The sequence below is a fragment of the Anolis sagrei genome, chromosome 5 (assembly GCF_037176765.1).
Source record: "Anolis sagrei isolate rAnoSag1 chromosome 5, rAnoSag1.mat, whole genome shotgun sequence".
Lineage (NCBI taxonomy): Eukaryota > Metazoa > Chordata > Lepidosauria > Squamata > Dactyloidae > Anolis > Anolis sagrei.
In genome coordinates this window covers 83,950,251-83,966,323 of record NC_090025.1, presented here as the reverse complement: position 1 = coordinate 83,966,323, position 16,073 = coordinate 83,950,251, and the positions used below count along the sequence as shown (strand labels likewise).

Genomic DNA, 16,073 nt, shown 5'->3' with positions numbered 1-16,073 from the left:
GCATATTACTTTCCATGCAGGCAATGCCAAGGGACTGATGACAACCACATCAGGGGGAGCGTTTTAAAGCGGGCACCCCTGCATCCTTGGTATCTTCCGCCTCCTGCAGAACTCTGGGAAATGTAGTTTACGGCAGGGCGTTTAAAAGTCTTGGTTCGAGAGATCCTCGCTTTTCCAAACTACGTTTCCCAGAGTTCTTCACGAGGCAGATAAAGCTAAGAAGGCTAATCCGATGACCGGATCCAGGAAGCCCCGCCCCCTTCCAAGCGAGCCAATGACCGGCGCCGCCGTGCAGAAGGCAGCAAACCGGGCAGGGGAAGAGCGCCCCCTGCAGGGCGTTGCGGAGGAGAGGGTGACGTGCTCTCGCTGCTTGCTGCAGCTGATTGGCTGATTCGAGAGGCCACTCCCCCTTCCTGGTTTCCTTCCTTCCTCTTTCTGTCCCTCAGGCTGCGGAGGGTGAGTTGCAGGCCTAGAGCGCTCCATGCGCCTTCAGCCCGCCTTCTCCTTCTCGCCATTTCTCCTTCCGAGGCTCCGGGTAAGTTCTGTGGAGGGGGCAGGAGAGCTGAATGCATAGCGAGGGCTCTGAGGAAAGCCTGTGGAATCCATAGGGCCGCCAGAAGTGCCCAGGAATCATAGCATCCTAGAGTTGGAAGAGACCTCATGGGCCATCCAGTCCAACCCCCTGCCAAGTAGTAGGAAAATTGCATACAAAGCACCCCCGACAGATGGCCATCCAGCCTCTGTTTGAAAGCTTCCAAAGAAGGAGCCTCCACCACACTCCGAGGCAGAGAGTTCCACTGCTGAACAGCTCTCACAGTCAGGAAGTTCTTCCTTATGTTCAGATTTTTATTTATCATGTCATCAGCAACCAGACATTTGTGTTACATTTTAAACAAAAACAAACAGACAAAACACAGAATTTGCAAGCTTGGTAGCTGATTAAATGTCCTTTGACCGGTATCTGGCCACTTGGAGTGCCTCTGGTGTTGCCGCAAGAAGGTCCTCCCTTGTGCATGTGGCAGGGCTCAGGGTGCATTGCAGCAGGTGGTCAGTGGTTTGCTCTTCTCCACACTCGCATGTTGTGGATTCCACTTTATAGCCCCATTTCTTGAGGTTGGCTCTGCATCTTGTGGTGCCAAAGTGCAGTCTGTTCAGCGCCTTCCAATTCACCCAGTTTTCTGTGTGCCCAGGAGGGAGTCTCTCATTTGGTATCAGCCATTGATTGAGGTTCTGGGTTTGAGCCTGCCACTTTTGGACTCTCGTTTGCTGGGGTGTTCCAGGTAGTGTATCTGTAGATCTTAGAAAACTATTTCTTGATTGAAGTCGTTGATCTGCTGGCTGATAACCAAACAAGGGATGAGCTGGAGATGTCACTGCCTTGGTCCTTTCACTATTGGCTGCTACTTCCCAGTGGATGTCAGGTGGTGCAATACCGGCTAAACAGTGTAATTTCTCCAGTGGTGTAGGACGCAGACACCCTGTGATAATGTGGCATGTTTCATTAAGAGCCACATCCACTGTTTTAGTGTGGTGAGATAACCTTGGAGGGCCACATCTGGCCCCCAGGTCTTAGTTTGAGGACCCCTGCTCTAGATGAATGCTAGAGGTAAGGGAAAAAAAATAGAGGAGACCCTTTAATTAGGGTCTGGAAATTAAAATTTGTTATGCTAACCAAAATAATGGAGTATCTTTAAAACTCATCCGGATTTTTTGAGTTGGGTGCCACCTCTATGCAGATGACACACAACTCTACTACTCCTTTCCACCTAACTCCAAGGAAGCCCCTCAGGTGCTGGACGAGTGCCTGGCCGCTGTAGCTGTCTGGATGAGGATGAACAAGCTGAAGATCAATCCCGACAAGACAGAGGTCCACCTGGTCGATCGTAAACCGGATCAGGGTATAGGGTGGCAACCTGTGTTGGATGGGGTTACACTCCCCCTGAAGTCACAGGTCCGCAGTTTGGGTGTCCTCTTGGATTCATCACTTACGCTTGAGGCTCAGGCATCGGCGGTGGCCGGGAGGGCTTTTGCACAATTGAGACTCGTGCGCCAACTGCGACCGTACCTCATAAAGGCTGATCTGGCCTTGGTCACCTCCACATCGGACTACTGTAATGCGCTCTACGTGGGGCTGCCCTTGAAAATAGCCCAAAAATTTCAACTGGTCCAACGGGCAGCAGCCAGGATGTTAACTGGTGCTCCTTACAGAGAGAGGTCAACCCCCCTGTTTAAGGAGCTCCATTGGCTGCCATTCATTTTCCGGTCCCAATTCAAGGTTCAGGTGCTCACCTACAAAGCCCTAAACGGTTTGGGACCCGCCTACCTGCGTGACCGCATCTCCGTATATGAACCCACACGATCCCTCCGTTCATCTGGAGAGGCCCTGCTCACAATCCCACCTGCGTCGCAAGTGCGTTTTGTGGCGACGAGGGACAGGGCCTTCTCTGTGGTAGCCCCCCCGACTCTGGAACTCTCTCCCCAAGGACATCAGACAAGCCCCAACGTTGGCAGTCTTTAGGAAGAGCTTGAAGACCAGGCTGTTCCAGTGTACGTTCCCAGAATAGGAAACTCCCAGCATCATGTCCCAAATGCACTTTATTAGAGATTTAAGATTGTCTGCACATCGCACCTACCCTAAGATCCTTACATTTCACTTGTCATGTCCAGCACTTTTAATTTTATTTATTACATTTGGCCCGGCCCTTAGTTTTTAAATTTGTCATGATGTATTGTTTTTAATGTTTTACTGTTATTGCTTTAATGTTTACTGGTTTGCTTTATGAGTTTATTGTATTTGTTATGCTGTTGTTTTATTGAGGGTCTTGGCCTTTGTAAGCCGCATCGAGTCCTTCGGGAGATGTTAGCGGGGTACAAATAAAATTAATAATAATAATAATAACTCTTGAAAAATATGAGGAAAAAATACTAGAAAGGAAGACTAGTTTTACAGTGAGTGGGCAATAATACTAATACTAATAATAATAATACTTTATTTATACCCCGCCTCCATCTCCCCAAGGGACTTGGAGCGGCTTACATGAGGCCAAGCCCAACAACACATCAATAAACAAGAAAGCAATAACAATAACAACAATACAATTAAATAAATCACATATAAACATTAACATGCAAGGATTTAAAAACCTATGGCAAGGCCTTTTTTTAGGTTCTTGTAGGTTTTTTTGGGCTATAGGGCCATGTTCTAGAGGCATTTCTCCTGACGTTTCGCCTGCATCTATGGCAAGCATCCTCAGAGGTAGTGAGGTCTGTTGGAATTAGGAAAATGGGTTTATATATCTGTGGAATGACTGGGGTGGGGCAAAGAGCTCTCTGCTGAAGCTAGGTGTGAATGTTTCAGCTGACCCCCTCATTAGCATTTGAAAGCCTGGCTGAGCCTGGGAAAATGTTCTGTTGAGAGGTGTTAAGCTGTGCATTTTCCCAGGCTCAGCCAGGCTTTCAAATGCTAATGAAGGTGGTCAGCTGAAACATTCACACCTAGCTTCAGCAGAGAGCTCTTTGCCCCACCCCAGTCATTCCACAGATATATAAACCCATTTTCCTATTTCCAACAGACCTCACTGCCTCTGAGGATGCTTGCCATAGATGCAGGCGAAACGTCAGGAGAAATGCCTCTAGAACATGGCCTTATAGCCCGAAAAAACCTACAAGAACCTAGTGATTCCAGCCATGAAAGCCTTCGACAATACAAAGCCTTTTTTTGCCCTCACCCTCCTGCCTGAGTTTGCTTCCAACTTATTCCAGTGAGACTCAAAGGTATTATGAGATTCCTTCGCCTACTTCAGTCTTTGTTGAGGTTTCGATATTTTTCAGGGACAATCCCTGACATTGTGAAACCATGAGTGATATATTAATTCTGCCAAAATATGTGTCTCTCCACCCCACTGCAGGATTCTCTACTGCCCTTTTTGTGCCAAAGATGGAAATGATGGAAACGGATAATATACACCTAAAGCGTCCTCTTTCTGAGGATAAAGAGGACAGTGCAGATGAAATTAAACGTCAGAAGGTCTCAGAAGATGCACTGCAGGAAAAAGTGAATTCTGACTGTAAGGCTGACGCTGCAGCAGAGAGGCCTGAGAAACCTGTTCTCGAGGATTCAAAAAACACAGTGGTGGTGAATGAAGAGAGTGAAGACCAACAAGATGAAGAAGAAATAGAAGAAAGTGTGGGAGACGGAGAGCCAGAGAGCTTTGCGGACATGATGAAGCATGGGCTGACAGAACTAGATGTTGGCATAACAAAATTTGTTAGTGCTCACAAGGGCTTTTCTGGAATATTGAAAGAGAGGTAATTGCTGAGACTGATAGCTGAATATAAGGATTGGCTATGTGGAATGAGTTTTAGTGTTTTAAGTGGAATGTGGCTCTGTGCCTAAAATGACATGACGAATTAGCTAGCTCTCCCTATGGATTCTTTTACAGTTAACTTTCCATATCCACATATTCTAAATCCATGACTTATCCACAACTTGAAAAAAATCTAAACCTTGATTTTGCCATTTTATATAAGGGATAACATTTTATTATGCTATTTTTTGTAGTGAAGCTAGAGCATTTTTGGATTTTAGTATCCAAACTACTAAAGCCCCACTGTATTTATAGTTCAATCAAAACCAGGTTCTTATGGGAATGGTGGGACTTCCTTCCCAGGAAGAATCTTAGCATTGCAACCTTACTGCTGCGATCCCTTCTCAAAGCTCACATCTTGGATGAAATATTTGACTTAATCTTAATCTTTATCCACAATTTTTAAATACCTGTGCATATACGAGGGTTGAATGAAAAGTAATGCTTCCACCTTCATTACTTGGGTTTGGATGGAACTATTTTAATAAATCAAACGCAGAAATAATCCTTGGAATGTGCTCTTTAACTACCACTATTCACTTTTCCACATAATCACCATGACCTTAGTATTTGGTAAATGTTTTTCCCCACTTTGTCTTCAAGGAGCTGAAATAAATATGTGCAGCTATTTCCCCCTTTTTTTAATCTTCTTGGCTTAATAACAACTGACCTGTCTTGTCTTGTCTCCTGCTAGATATTCAGATTTTGTTGTGCATGAAATAGGAAAAGATGGACATACCATTCATTTAGACGACTTCTCTGTGCCGGTGGATGAGGAGGTGAGTTTTCTTTGCCTAATTTTGATATTTTACTAGACCAGGGGTCCTCAAACTAAGGCCCGAGGGCCGGATACAGTCCTCCAAGGTCATTTACCCGGCCCTTGCTCAGGGTCAACCTAAGTCTGAAATGACTTGAAAGCACACAACAACAGCAATCCTATCTCATCAGCCAAAACCAGGCCCACACTTCCTATTGAAACACTAATAAGTTTATATTTATTAAAATTGTTCTTCATTTTAATTATGGCATAGTTTTAAGTGTTTTTTGCACTATAAATAAGATATATGCAATGTGCATAGGAATTCATTCATGTTTTTTTCAAATTATAATCCGGCCCTCCAACAGTTTGAAGGACTGTGACCTGGCCCTCTGTTTAAAAAGTTTGAGGATCCCTGTACTAGACAGTAATTATCAGAGCCTTAGCAAAAAATATTAGTTTATGTTTGGATTTGGATTTACCCCTTTATGTATTTTATTGTACCTATTAGGATCCTCCAGAAGAGAATTTTACAGTTTTATCAGTTGAGGACAAGCAGCGGTTAGAAGAACTGCAGCTTTTTAAAAATAAAGAAGGCAGCGTGTCCATTGAGGTAACTTGACAATAGTATATAAGGAATGAATAACCAAATTGATATCTAGCAAAAAGGAATATAAAGGGACCAAATTGTTTTGGATGATGATGTCATGATCATGCATTTGCTAAGTGCAAGCCTGATATAAAAGCGATGTTTAAACAATTTGCATTAATTTGTGGTCAAGATGATACTGTCTATGTTAGACATTGATCTAAGGCCCCTTCTACACTGTCATATAATAAAATAGATTATATGACAGTGTAGAAGGGGCCTTAAATCAAGATTGAACTAGATTATATGGCAGTGTAGACTCAGATAATCCAATTCAAAGCAGATAATTATCTGCTTTGATAATCCGGATTATATGGCAGTGTAGAAGGGGCCTTAGAAACTATATGAATAAATCTGAACACAGGAGAAGGAATATGGTTTTTGTCTTAAGAAATTTGCTCTTCTGCTTACTTAAATGATACCTTTGTGCTTTGTATTGATTTTCTGACCATTTTAAAGGATTATACAAATAGGATTAAATGTAATCTCCTCTGTTAGAAAAATTGCACTGTGGCAGGAAAGTTAAATTTAAGGCCCCTTCCACACAGTTGAATGAAAAAACACATGTTCTGGAAATTATGGCAGTGTGAACTCAGATAGCCCAGTTCAAAGCAGATATTGTGGGATTTTCTGCCTTGATATTCTGGGATATATGGTTGTGTGGAAGGGCCCTGAGTTTTCACTTTAAAAAAAGTACATGTAGATGAGAAAATTATACTATTTGTCCCAACAGTCCCTAGGGGAGAAATGAAACAACTCTGATTTAGGTGTAAGGCTCTTTCTGGATTGTAACATTTCAAGCTGCAGAGATGAACTGCTGTAAGAATTTTTTTTCTCTAGAAAGTTAAAAAAAATGGACTAGAATTTTAGTGACAGCGTTCAAATCAGATTGCTGACAACTTGCTATGGGCACTATATCCAGCCAGCCTGTCTGGTGACCACACTGGGTGAAAAATTATAGGTGCTGTAATAAAAAAACAATCTTTTAATGCTTTGCTTCTAACTTGGCTTTGTCTGTGGCATTTTAGGTAGTCATGACTGACTCTGAGATGGGAGGTGAATGTCCTAAGTTTTGCTGGCAGTGATATTGCATTAAGCAGAACCTTTGCAATCTATTTGACCATGTGGGGAAGGAGAAAACAGATATAGCCTCTCACTTCACCTTCTTAGTTTTGGTTTTGCTTCAGAATTCTCACCTGTTTTTCAAGTACGAGGGGTATTTTTAACGTAAGGTCCGTTTTGTTGTAGACACTAGTAGTTCGCGCGCATACCGCAACGAGTGCATGCGTCGTGTACCGGCATGCCTTGGGAACAACTGTGCTTAGTTTCCGCTCCGTAGCTAACCTGTATGGTTCTGTTCTGAGCTTTAAAAATGTTTAAGACTATCAACTCACCCGCTGCATGCGGTTTGCTCAGTGATACAGTTTTTGCCAGCAAGGAACCTGCCTGCTGCAGAAATTCATCGACAGATTTCTGAAGTGTACGATGATACTGTTATGAGTGAAAGCAAAGTGCGTAAGTAGGTATGACAATTCAAAGATGGCCGTGACAACGTTCATGATGGGGACCGCTCCAGTCGCCCTTCTTTGAGTACAGACAATTTGGTTATCGGAGCAGGCGGCAAGTTTTTATGAAGAGGGTATTTTAAAATTGGTTCAGAGGTATGATAAGTGTTTGAACAAACTTGGCAACTATGTCAAAAAATAGAGTGAAGTATGTACTTTCTGAAAATAAATTTACTTTTTTGAAATAAACTTTTGTTGTGTACTTATGTTCCAACGGACCTTACTTAAAAAATACCCCTCGTACAATAGACACGTGAAGTTTAGGAAGAGAAATGATTTGTATGTGTGTGTGTGTGTATTTTCTTACTATGCTTCTGCTTAGGTCATTGAAGATACTAAAGAAAAAAGGACAGTCATACACCAGGCTGTGAAGTCTCTGTTTCCCGGATTAGAGACTAAAACAGAAGATCGTGATGGAAAAAAATACATTGTTGCTTACCATGCAGCTGGGAAAAAGGCGCTGGCAAGTGAGTTTATTACCTGAAACCTGTGAAATGGAAGTGGCTTTGTAGTGTGCTGAGGTAGTCGCCCTGAGTCTCCATTGGGGGATGGTGTGGAATATAAATAAAGTTTTTTGAAAAATATAGTTGACTTTTCAAATCTTGTTTATATGAGGAACTGAATGGAAAAGTTGACTCCGATGATAGGGAACTAGGTGTTTCAAAATTTAGGGCTCTGCTCAGTATTCTGTTTTCTTGCCAAAACTTGAGATTTTGTAGCTTCAGCTATCTCAGGGTAATAATGATTCAAAATACAATACTAAAGATCAAGTTGAAAATGTAATTTGAATTGCACTGGCTATATAAAGACTATTAATGTTTGCATGTATTGTGCATGGAGCATGCATGTTTTCAGGTGCAAAATAAACGGTGCTTGTTCTACTGTTGGAAGAAAAAAAACGCATGGTTTACATTAGGAGAGATGATGCTATAAAACATCTGACAGCAATTCTTCAAACATTCCCCTGTCCCTTTATGTACACTATTATATATGTGAATGTTGGTTGTGTGTTGTTCAGTGCATATGAACAGATTTCTTTGTGAAAGTGGGTTCCTTGTACCAGTCCTTAAATCCCAATTAATTAGGTTTAAAATGAGAAATTGGAAGGTGTGTTTATTCTAAACACATTTATTTATTAGGAGTTCTTTGTGATATAGCCCACAGTGTAGTTTGTTGCGTGTTTATCTGAAACCTTCAATTCATTTATTCTGCACGATTCCATTGCACCATTGTGTAAATAGATGTCAGTTGTCACATTAACCGTTGAATGTTCCAGACATCTGTGACATATAAACTATTAAATTGCATGCTCCCATACAAACCACTTTGAAAACTCTAAAATAAAATAAAATAAAATATTGCTTTCTTTATCCTATGCATATGAACAGAGGTCAGAACTTCAACAGGTAAGAGATGTTGGCATTCCATGTTAGGAGAAAATGAAATGTCAATCAAATTGGATATAATTCAGACCAGCTTAACAATTTTTGGAGGGTGGGTGGTGTGAATGAGAAAGGTAACAAATATTTTATTTATTATTATTATTTACAGTATTTGTATACCGCTTTTCTCACCCTGAGGGTGACTCAAAGCGGTTTACACATAAGCAATGGCAAATTCAGTGCCACTACAAACAATTACAATTATACACTACAATAAGACATAAATCAAGTTAAAACAATACATCCACAAGCAATAAAACAATAATTAAAACAAAACAGTCTCGTCTAAAACAAATTATGTCTGTAGCTCTTTCCTATCAACATTTACCCAGGAGTAAACCCCACATTTTCACTGGGTTTTTCGACAAGCCTGGATTTTAGTGGATTTTAATGGATTTTAAGTTCAGGAAAACAAAAAAAAAAGTTCATCCGAGGATTAAATTATTACAAAAATTTGTCCTCAGTAAATATCTCTAGTCCTCATAATCTTGATGACAACATTATCTGTGCGCATTCAGAAGAATATCTACAAGCCACTCTAAACACCTTTGCAGAAGCATATGAGAAGCTCGGCCTGTCATTGAACATTGAAAAAACCAAGATGCTGTTCCAGCAGATGCCAGCCAACCCCTCTCCAATGCCAGTGATACAGCTTAATGGTGTAACATTAGAAAATGTTGATCATTTCCGCTACCTTGGCAGCCACCTCTCCACCAACGTCAACATCGACACCGAAATACAACACCGCCTGAGCTCTGCGAGCGCAACATTTTTCCGAATGAAGTAGAGAGTGTTTGAGGACCGGGACATCCGTAGGGATACCAAGGTGCTTGTTTATAGAGCTATTGTCCTCCCAACCCTGCTATATGCCTGTGAGACGTGGACTGTGTACAGACATCACATGCAACTCCTGGAACGATTCCATCTGCGCTGCCTCTGGAAAATCCTGCAAATCTCTTGGGGAGACAGGCGGACAAACATCAGCGTGCTGGAAGAAGCAAAGACCACCAGCATTGATGTGATGGTCCTCCGCCACCAACTCCGCTGGACCGGCTACGTTGTCTGGATGCCCGACCACCGTCTCCCAAAGCAGTTGCTCTACTCCAAACTCAAGAACGGAAAACGGAATGTTGGTGGACAGGAAAAGAGATTTAAAGATGGGCTCAAAGCCAACCTTAAAAACTCTGGCATAGACACTGAGAACTGGGAATCTCTGGCCCTTGACCGCTCCAGCTGGAGGTCAGCTGTGACCAGCAGTGCTGCAGAATTTGAAGAGGCACGAATGGAGGGTGAAAGGGAGAAGCGTGCCAAGAGGAAGGCGTGTCAAGCCAACCCCGACCAAGACTGCCTTCCACCTTGGAAACCAATGCCTTCACTGCGGAAGAAGATGCAGAGCAAGAATAGGGCTCCACAACCACATACGGACCCACAAGAATACTGGAAAACGAGGGATCACCAAAGTACACAGAAAGCTCCTTTGATATGAAGAATATTATGGTATAACTAAACCAAAGTAATTTGGAGACAATCCTAAATACTTTCACTCTCTGTTTTTAGAGAGAATTTTAACCCTACTCATATGATTCTCAATATTAAATATCCAGTTTTATATGAAATGCCAGGTGACTAATAATAATAATAATAATAATAATAATAATGGAGAGTAGGCATTCAAAGACAAAAGGACATATTTGCATCTAAAAGGCACACATAAACCACAATTTGATTGTGAATATATATTCACATTCAAGCCATAGTTTCCATGTAGTTTCTATCTGTTTTTTAGTTGTATTGAACATACTTAACGATGGCATCATTAAGCACAAGACAATAGTTTCTGTCATCATATGATGAAAAAATGTAACTTCTCATGGCTTTTTTTGTGGGTGTTTTATCTCAGATTACAGTTAGGCTGAGTGACAGGGATGAGTTAATTCATTTGTAATGTGAAACCATGGTGTGGTATTGCAAGGGCAATTGGAACATTGGAATTTAATGATGAGAGGAAAGAGGCATGTAAGCCTGAAACTTGGCCATGTGATGCCAAATTATGATCTGGCTTTGTGTGCTATGTAGTCCAATTGCAGAAATTACTCAGTGGAGAAGAACAGACTATTTTGTGATTCCTGTAATGTATATGTTTTAACGTTTTTGTCTTTTAAGATCCAAGAAAACATTCTTGGCCAAAATCTAGGGGAAGTTACTGCCACTTTGTATTATACAAAGAAAACAAGGATACCATGGATGCTATCAATATGCTGTCGAAATTTTTAAGGTAGGTTAACGTTTTAGCGATGGGAGGTAATTTAAAGCTGAGAAATGGCTTGTGGCAGATGTACACGTCTCCTGCTTTGAAATGTGTTTGCAGCACATTAAGGATATTGTGACTTCTTTTATATTAAGTCACTTTTGAAATGACTTGTGAACTGCATTGATATACAGTTGGCCCTCCATATTTTCAGGTTTGACTTTTTTCAGTTTTGATAATTCACTGGGTATTATTACAAATGACTAAGTGTGGGACTGTTAGCCGCCTTGAGTCCCCATGGGGAGAAGGACAAGGTATAAATAAAGGTAATAATAATAATAATAATAATAATAATATCTCCAAATGGTTTAGGACCTGCCTATCTGCGTGACCGCCTCCTCCCTTACGAGCCCACGTGGTCCTTAAGATCTTCTGGGGATGCCCTTCTCTCGCTCCTGCCCCCGTCTCAGGCACGGTTGGTGGGGACGAGAGAGAGGGCATTCTCAGTGGTGCCCCCCCGTCTCTGGAACTCCCTCCCCAGAGAAATTAGGCTGGCACCCTCCCTGGCCACATTCCACAAGGAATTAAAGACGTGGATGTTTCGTCGTGCTTTCAATTGACGACTCCTATGACAAATGGCCTGTATCATGACTTGAACCGTCATTCAGTCTGATGTCCTATATTATATTAACTGATCCTGTTAATTTGCTCTGTTCCCATGATTTTTACTATGCCTTTATACATTGTCATCTACCTTACTAAACTACTTTATCCTTTAACTAGTTCACGTAGTGGTTTTCCTCCCCCCCTCCAAAATTAGTCTGCTGTTATTGTTGTTGCTAGCTAATTTTGTTATGTTGTTTTATGCTGTTTTAATTGTTATTGCTTTATTTTAATTGTATTCTGCCTGGGCTTGGGCCCCATGTAAGCCACCGAGTCCCTTCGGGGAGATGGAGGCGGGATAGAAAAATAAAGTTGTTGTTGTTGTTGTTGTTGTTGTTGTTGTTGTTCTTCTCCTCCTCCTCCTCCTCCTCCTCCTCCTCCTCCTCCTCCTCCTCCTCCTCCTCCTCCTCCTTCTTCTTCTCTAGGAATCTCTAGCTCCTCCAGTACAAATTTATGGGTCAACTTCTGCTGGAAGTTTACCATAGAGTCATCCTGGAGGACCTAGAGATACCTACAGAAGGGCTCACTCATTTAAAAAATGGCATTTTTTGATTTGTAGCACCATGAGTAGCTTTAGCATTGTTAGACTTAAGCTGAGAAATCAAGTTGCTGCTATGGTTTCCATAAACAGTTTTATCTTTGATTTCTGCAGTACATGATTGAAATAAAATGCTGTTTAGTTAAACATTTAATAACATACTTTTATACTTTTCCCGAGCTGTTTTGCTAGAGATGAGATGTGGTTTTTTCTTTCTTTTAGAGTTAAGCCAAACATATTTTCCTACATGGGAACGAAAGACAAAAGAGCTATTACAGTTCAAGAGATTGCTGTTCTCAGGTAAGAGGAACCCAGTTGAAGAAATGTGGTTATCTGGTTAAAATACTTATTTTTTTCTTAACAATTTGTGAATGTCTGTAACACAAAACTGTTGGGACTCAGCCTGTGTTTCCCCCTTCTAATGTTTCTGACCCTGTCTTGGATGTCAATGAGGATGAGGTGCAAAATTGAGACACTTTGGGCAATAAGGTAACTACAGACTCTGATCACAAAGGGTCAGGGGAAAGGCTAAGTTCTCATGAGAAAAATTCCAGGCTCGAGTTTGCAGGAAAGTTCACTCCCTTCTCCAGGCTCGAGTCTGCAAGATAGTTTCTCACCGGCTGTTAATGAAGAGATAGATAAGACCAGTTGCCGGCTGAAAATTAGCCAGAACCGTAGAGAGGCCCAATGTTTACGCAGGTCAGAAAGAATTTGGCAGTTAAGGTCAAAGAATGGAGGGAGTAGAAATCAGTTTCTGGGATTTAAATTGAGCTCTTAGGGAATTTCCTTCAGACCAGGCATTGTTTAGTTTCAAGTCAAGTCTTTTGGATATTCCTGTGGCCTCGTCTCCAAGACTTCATGGCTTTTCTAGTGGATTACCAGTGGCTATATTCATGGTTTTTATTGAAAGCATTTGATATTTCATTGCATCTGGATTATTCAAACTTTTGAAACTGTTATTATTCCTATGTTTGGACACTTTGTGTTACTGCTTTTTGGCTTTTTTGCTTTTGGACTTTTATCAGCTTTATATTCGTCTCTTTTATTGGCTCCAATTATTCTTCAAATAAAGATGACTCTTCTTTCATCCAAGGTGTGGTGTATTTAATGATTAGAGAGGGTCCTGTTCCTACTCTAGGGTACAAATACCATATTTCATGGATTCTAAGGCACCATTGCTTGTTTATTTTTGTAAAAAAAATACTGTCTATATTTAATCCTGTTTTAATGTTTGTATATTTTAAATGGTTATGATGATGGTTTCATGTTAAGCCACTTTGAGTCTCCTTCAGGGGGGATAAAGCAGGGTATAAATAAATATAATAATAATAAATAATAATTACATTGGATAGAAGATTCCAAAACCCATATTCTAATTTGCGGAGATAGGTATTAAATGATAAGATGAGATGACTGCTAAAAATCATGATAAGGTTCCAGCATTATTTTCTTCTACTTAATACATCACTGTGTGCTTTTAAGTTGAGCTAATGGATATCAATATAGAATATGTTTTGAAAGTCCATGTAGTGTGAGGATCAATTTGGATACAAAGGAGAAACTAGTGCTAGTTCCAACAACTGTAGGTGTAATATGTTCCAAAGGTGAAATTCTGTTGAAATGGCTGAATTTCCCTGCAGGAAGCACAGAAATACTCAAGGCTGTTCTTCTGTGTTTCACTATGTAAAAAATTTGAAAAAAATATGTTCCTGGTTTGAAAGTGTTATTTCTTGTTTAATTGTATGTTGCTAACTTTGAAAGTAGTTGTTTTACTCCAGAAACTTTGTTTTTGTGGCTGCCACGAACTCTGATGAGTTGGCTGAGACTCTAAAAGATATTCATTGAAAAACTTTAGCAGAATGTGCTGCACAATGCCCCCAAAAAAGGTTTTTGCAGTTTAATAAACGTTTTCCATGTTTGTAAGATAGAACCAATTAGAAAATGACATTTATAACCCATGAACAAAGATCATGTTATACAATTAGCCATTTAAAATTGTCTTACACACTCATACACTATTTTCAGTTGGACTTATGTGTATATTTTCCTTTTGAAATTGTTGTTATTGTTATTCTTGGTGTTTGCTGAATTTGTTCTCATCATGTTTTAATGGCTTTTAACTGAAATGTTAAATACTATTTATATTTTATTCTGTTTTAATGTTTGCATAATTGTATATTTTAAATTGTATACTGGTGCTTTTATGTTAAGCTGCTTTGAGTTCCCTTCGGGAGAGATACAGGGTATAAATAAATATGATGATGATGATGATGATGGTGATGATGATGGTGATGATGATGTCGTCACACTGCGGTTCAATCCAGAGCATAGAAATCTTCCTTTCTCCAAACACTAGTTATGCTGACTAGAGAATTGTGAGAGCTGTGGTTGGAAAAAGTATATTTCCCTAAGCCATGTTGTGGTGAGATGTCCATACTAGGACAGTAATTAGTAGCCAGTTTTTTTTCTCTGTGGTGACTCTGTTTTTTGTGAAATCTAGCATTGGATATCAGGTGGCAGGCTTGTAGCTGGGGGGTGGGGTGGGGCTGAGGGGCTTCACCTTGCCCCGAAATTCTCAGGGTGGTCCGCGAGAAGGCCTTACTGGTACATTATTTAAACTGTTATATTTATTCATATCATGATCTGATCACCATGCTCAATATATCCCATATGCATGGGGGTATTGGGATAATGATGCAAAAGGTTTGCTAGGGTAGATCCTGAGCCCCCCCCCCCCCCCCCCAGTTCAAAATCTTGGCTACAGGCCTGTCTGGTGGTTATTGTTTTTGTACTATTCTATTTCAAAATGTTTGTATTTTGGGCATTGAATGTTTGCCTTTTTGTGTGTAAACCATCCTGAGTCTCGTTGGGGAGAGAGGGTGGTGTATAAATAAAGCATTATCATCATCATAATCATTATTAATATTGTTATTATTGTCTCCCTCTCTTTTTGTGTACAGAATTACTGCACAAAGATTAGCACACTTAAATAAATGCCTGATGAATTTCAAGCTTGGAAACTTTAGTTACAAGAACCATCCGCTGAAGTTGGGAGAATTGCAAGGAAATCACTTTACTGTGGTTCTCAGGTAAAAATGCAATATTTCAGTGCTGTGGTTATTGTTACCAACTCTCATGTGTTCTGTTTTTTCCCAGTGAATTTAATGAGGAAGATTGCAATGAAAGAGGGAATTTTATTGTAATAATTTTTCAACAAAATAAATGTTGTGCCTTTTCCAAAATATCACTAAACAAGAAAGATTCTTAGGTTGTTGTAGATTTATCAAGATTTTCAGTTGTCCATTAGTGTTAAGAATATGGCAGATTGCGTTGTTCTTGGAAACAGGGGAGCACCTTGTGGACCTCCAGATGTTGGGTAGCAATTTCCATTATCCTTCCCCATAAGCTAAACTGCAAATCCCATTGATGGGAATTGAAATCCAGCCTGTACTGAAGCACCCATATGTTCCCCATGTTTGCTTTAAACAAATTGGGTTGAATACAGATTATGTTGATTTTCATTTTTAATGTTCCTACTGATCCCTTATTAGTGGGGAAAGGTGGCAGTTTGAAAATATATCGTGAAAAGTCAAGTGCTGAAATGGGACTGAGAAGAATGAGTGTAGTCAGAATTAGTTATTTGAAACTTTTGTTGTTTTTCCAGAAGCAAGTTACCCAGCTGTCTTATTCCTAAGCAAGCATGTCTAGTGCTACAACTAAAGGCTTGTGAGGCTAGCTGCCCTTTCCTAGGCAGGGAACATAAAATTTATTAAGAAGTCTCTGTATTGTTACATCTGGCTTATAAAAATTACCAATTATAGTCTAAATGAACAAGTTTTGTTGG

The 16,073-nt window shown here is 40.5% G+C and overlaps 1 protein-coding gene across 2 annotated transcripts in view; it reads left to right on the top strand.

Moving 5' to 3' along the window:
- Positions 1-398: 398 nt before the first annotated feature.
- Positions 399-16,073, top strand: part of PUS7 (pseudouridine synthase 7) — a 33,070-nt gene continuing 17,395 nt past the window's right edge. Inside the window, exons 1-9 of one of the 2 annotated variants that reach the window (XM_060778361.2) lie at positions 399-535; positions 3,909-4,308; positions 5,062-5,146; positions 5,636-5,737; positions 7,661-7,805; positions 8,727-8,744; positions 10,944-11,055; positions 12,452-12,529; positions 15,190-15,318. In XM_060778361.2, the coding sequence (XP_060634344.2) occupies positions 3,938-4,308; positions 5,062-5,146; positions 5,636-5,737; positions 7,661-7,805; positions 8,727-8,744; positions 10,944-11,055; positions 12,452-12,529; positions 15,190-15,318 (1,040 nt within the window). In that variant the 5' untranslated portion in view covers positions 399-535; positions 3,909-3,937. The remainder of the gene's footprint in view (positions 536-3,908; positions 4,309-5,061; positions 5,147-5,635; positions 5,738-7,660; positions 7,806-8,726; positions 8,745-10,943; positions 11,056-12,451; positions 12,530-15,189; positions 15,319-16,073) is intronic. The other variant, XM_067468816.1, reaches the window with a different exon arrangement.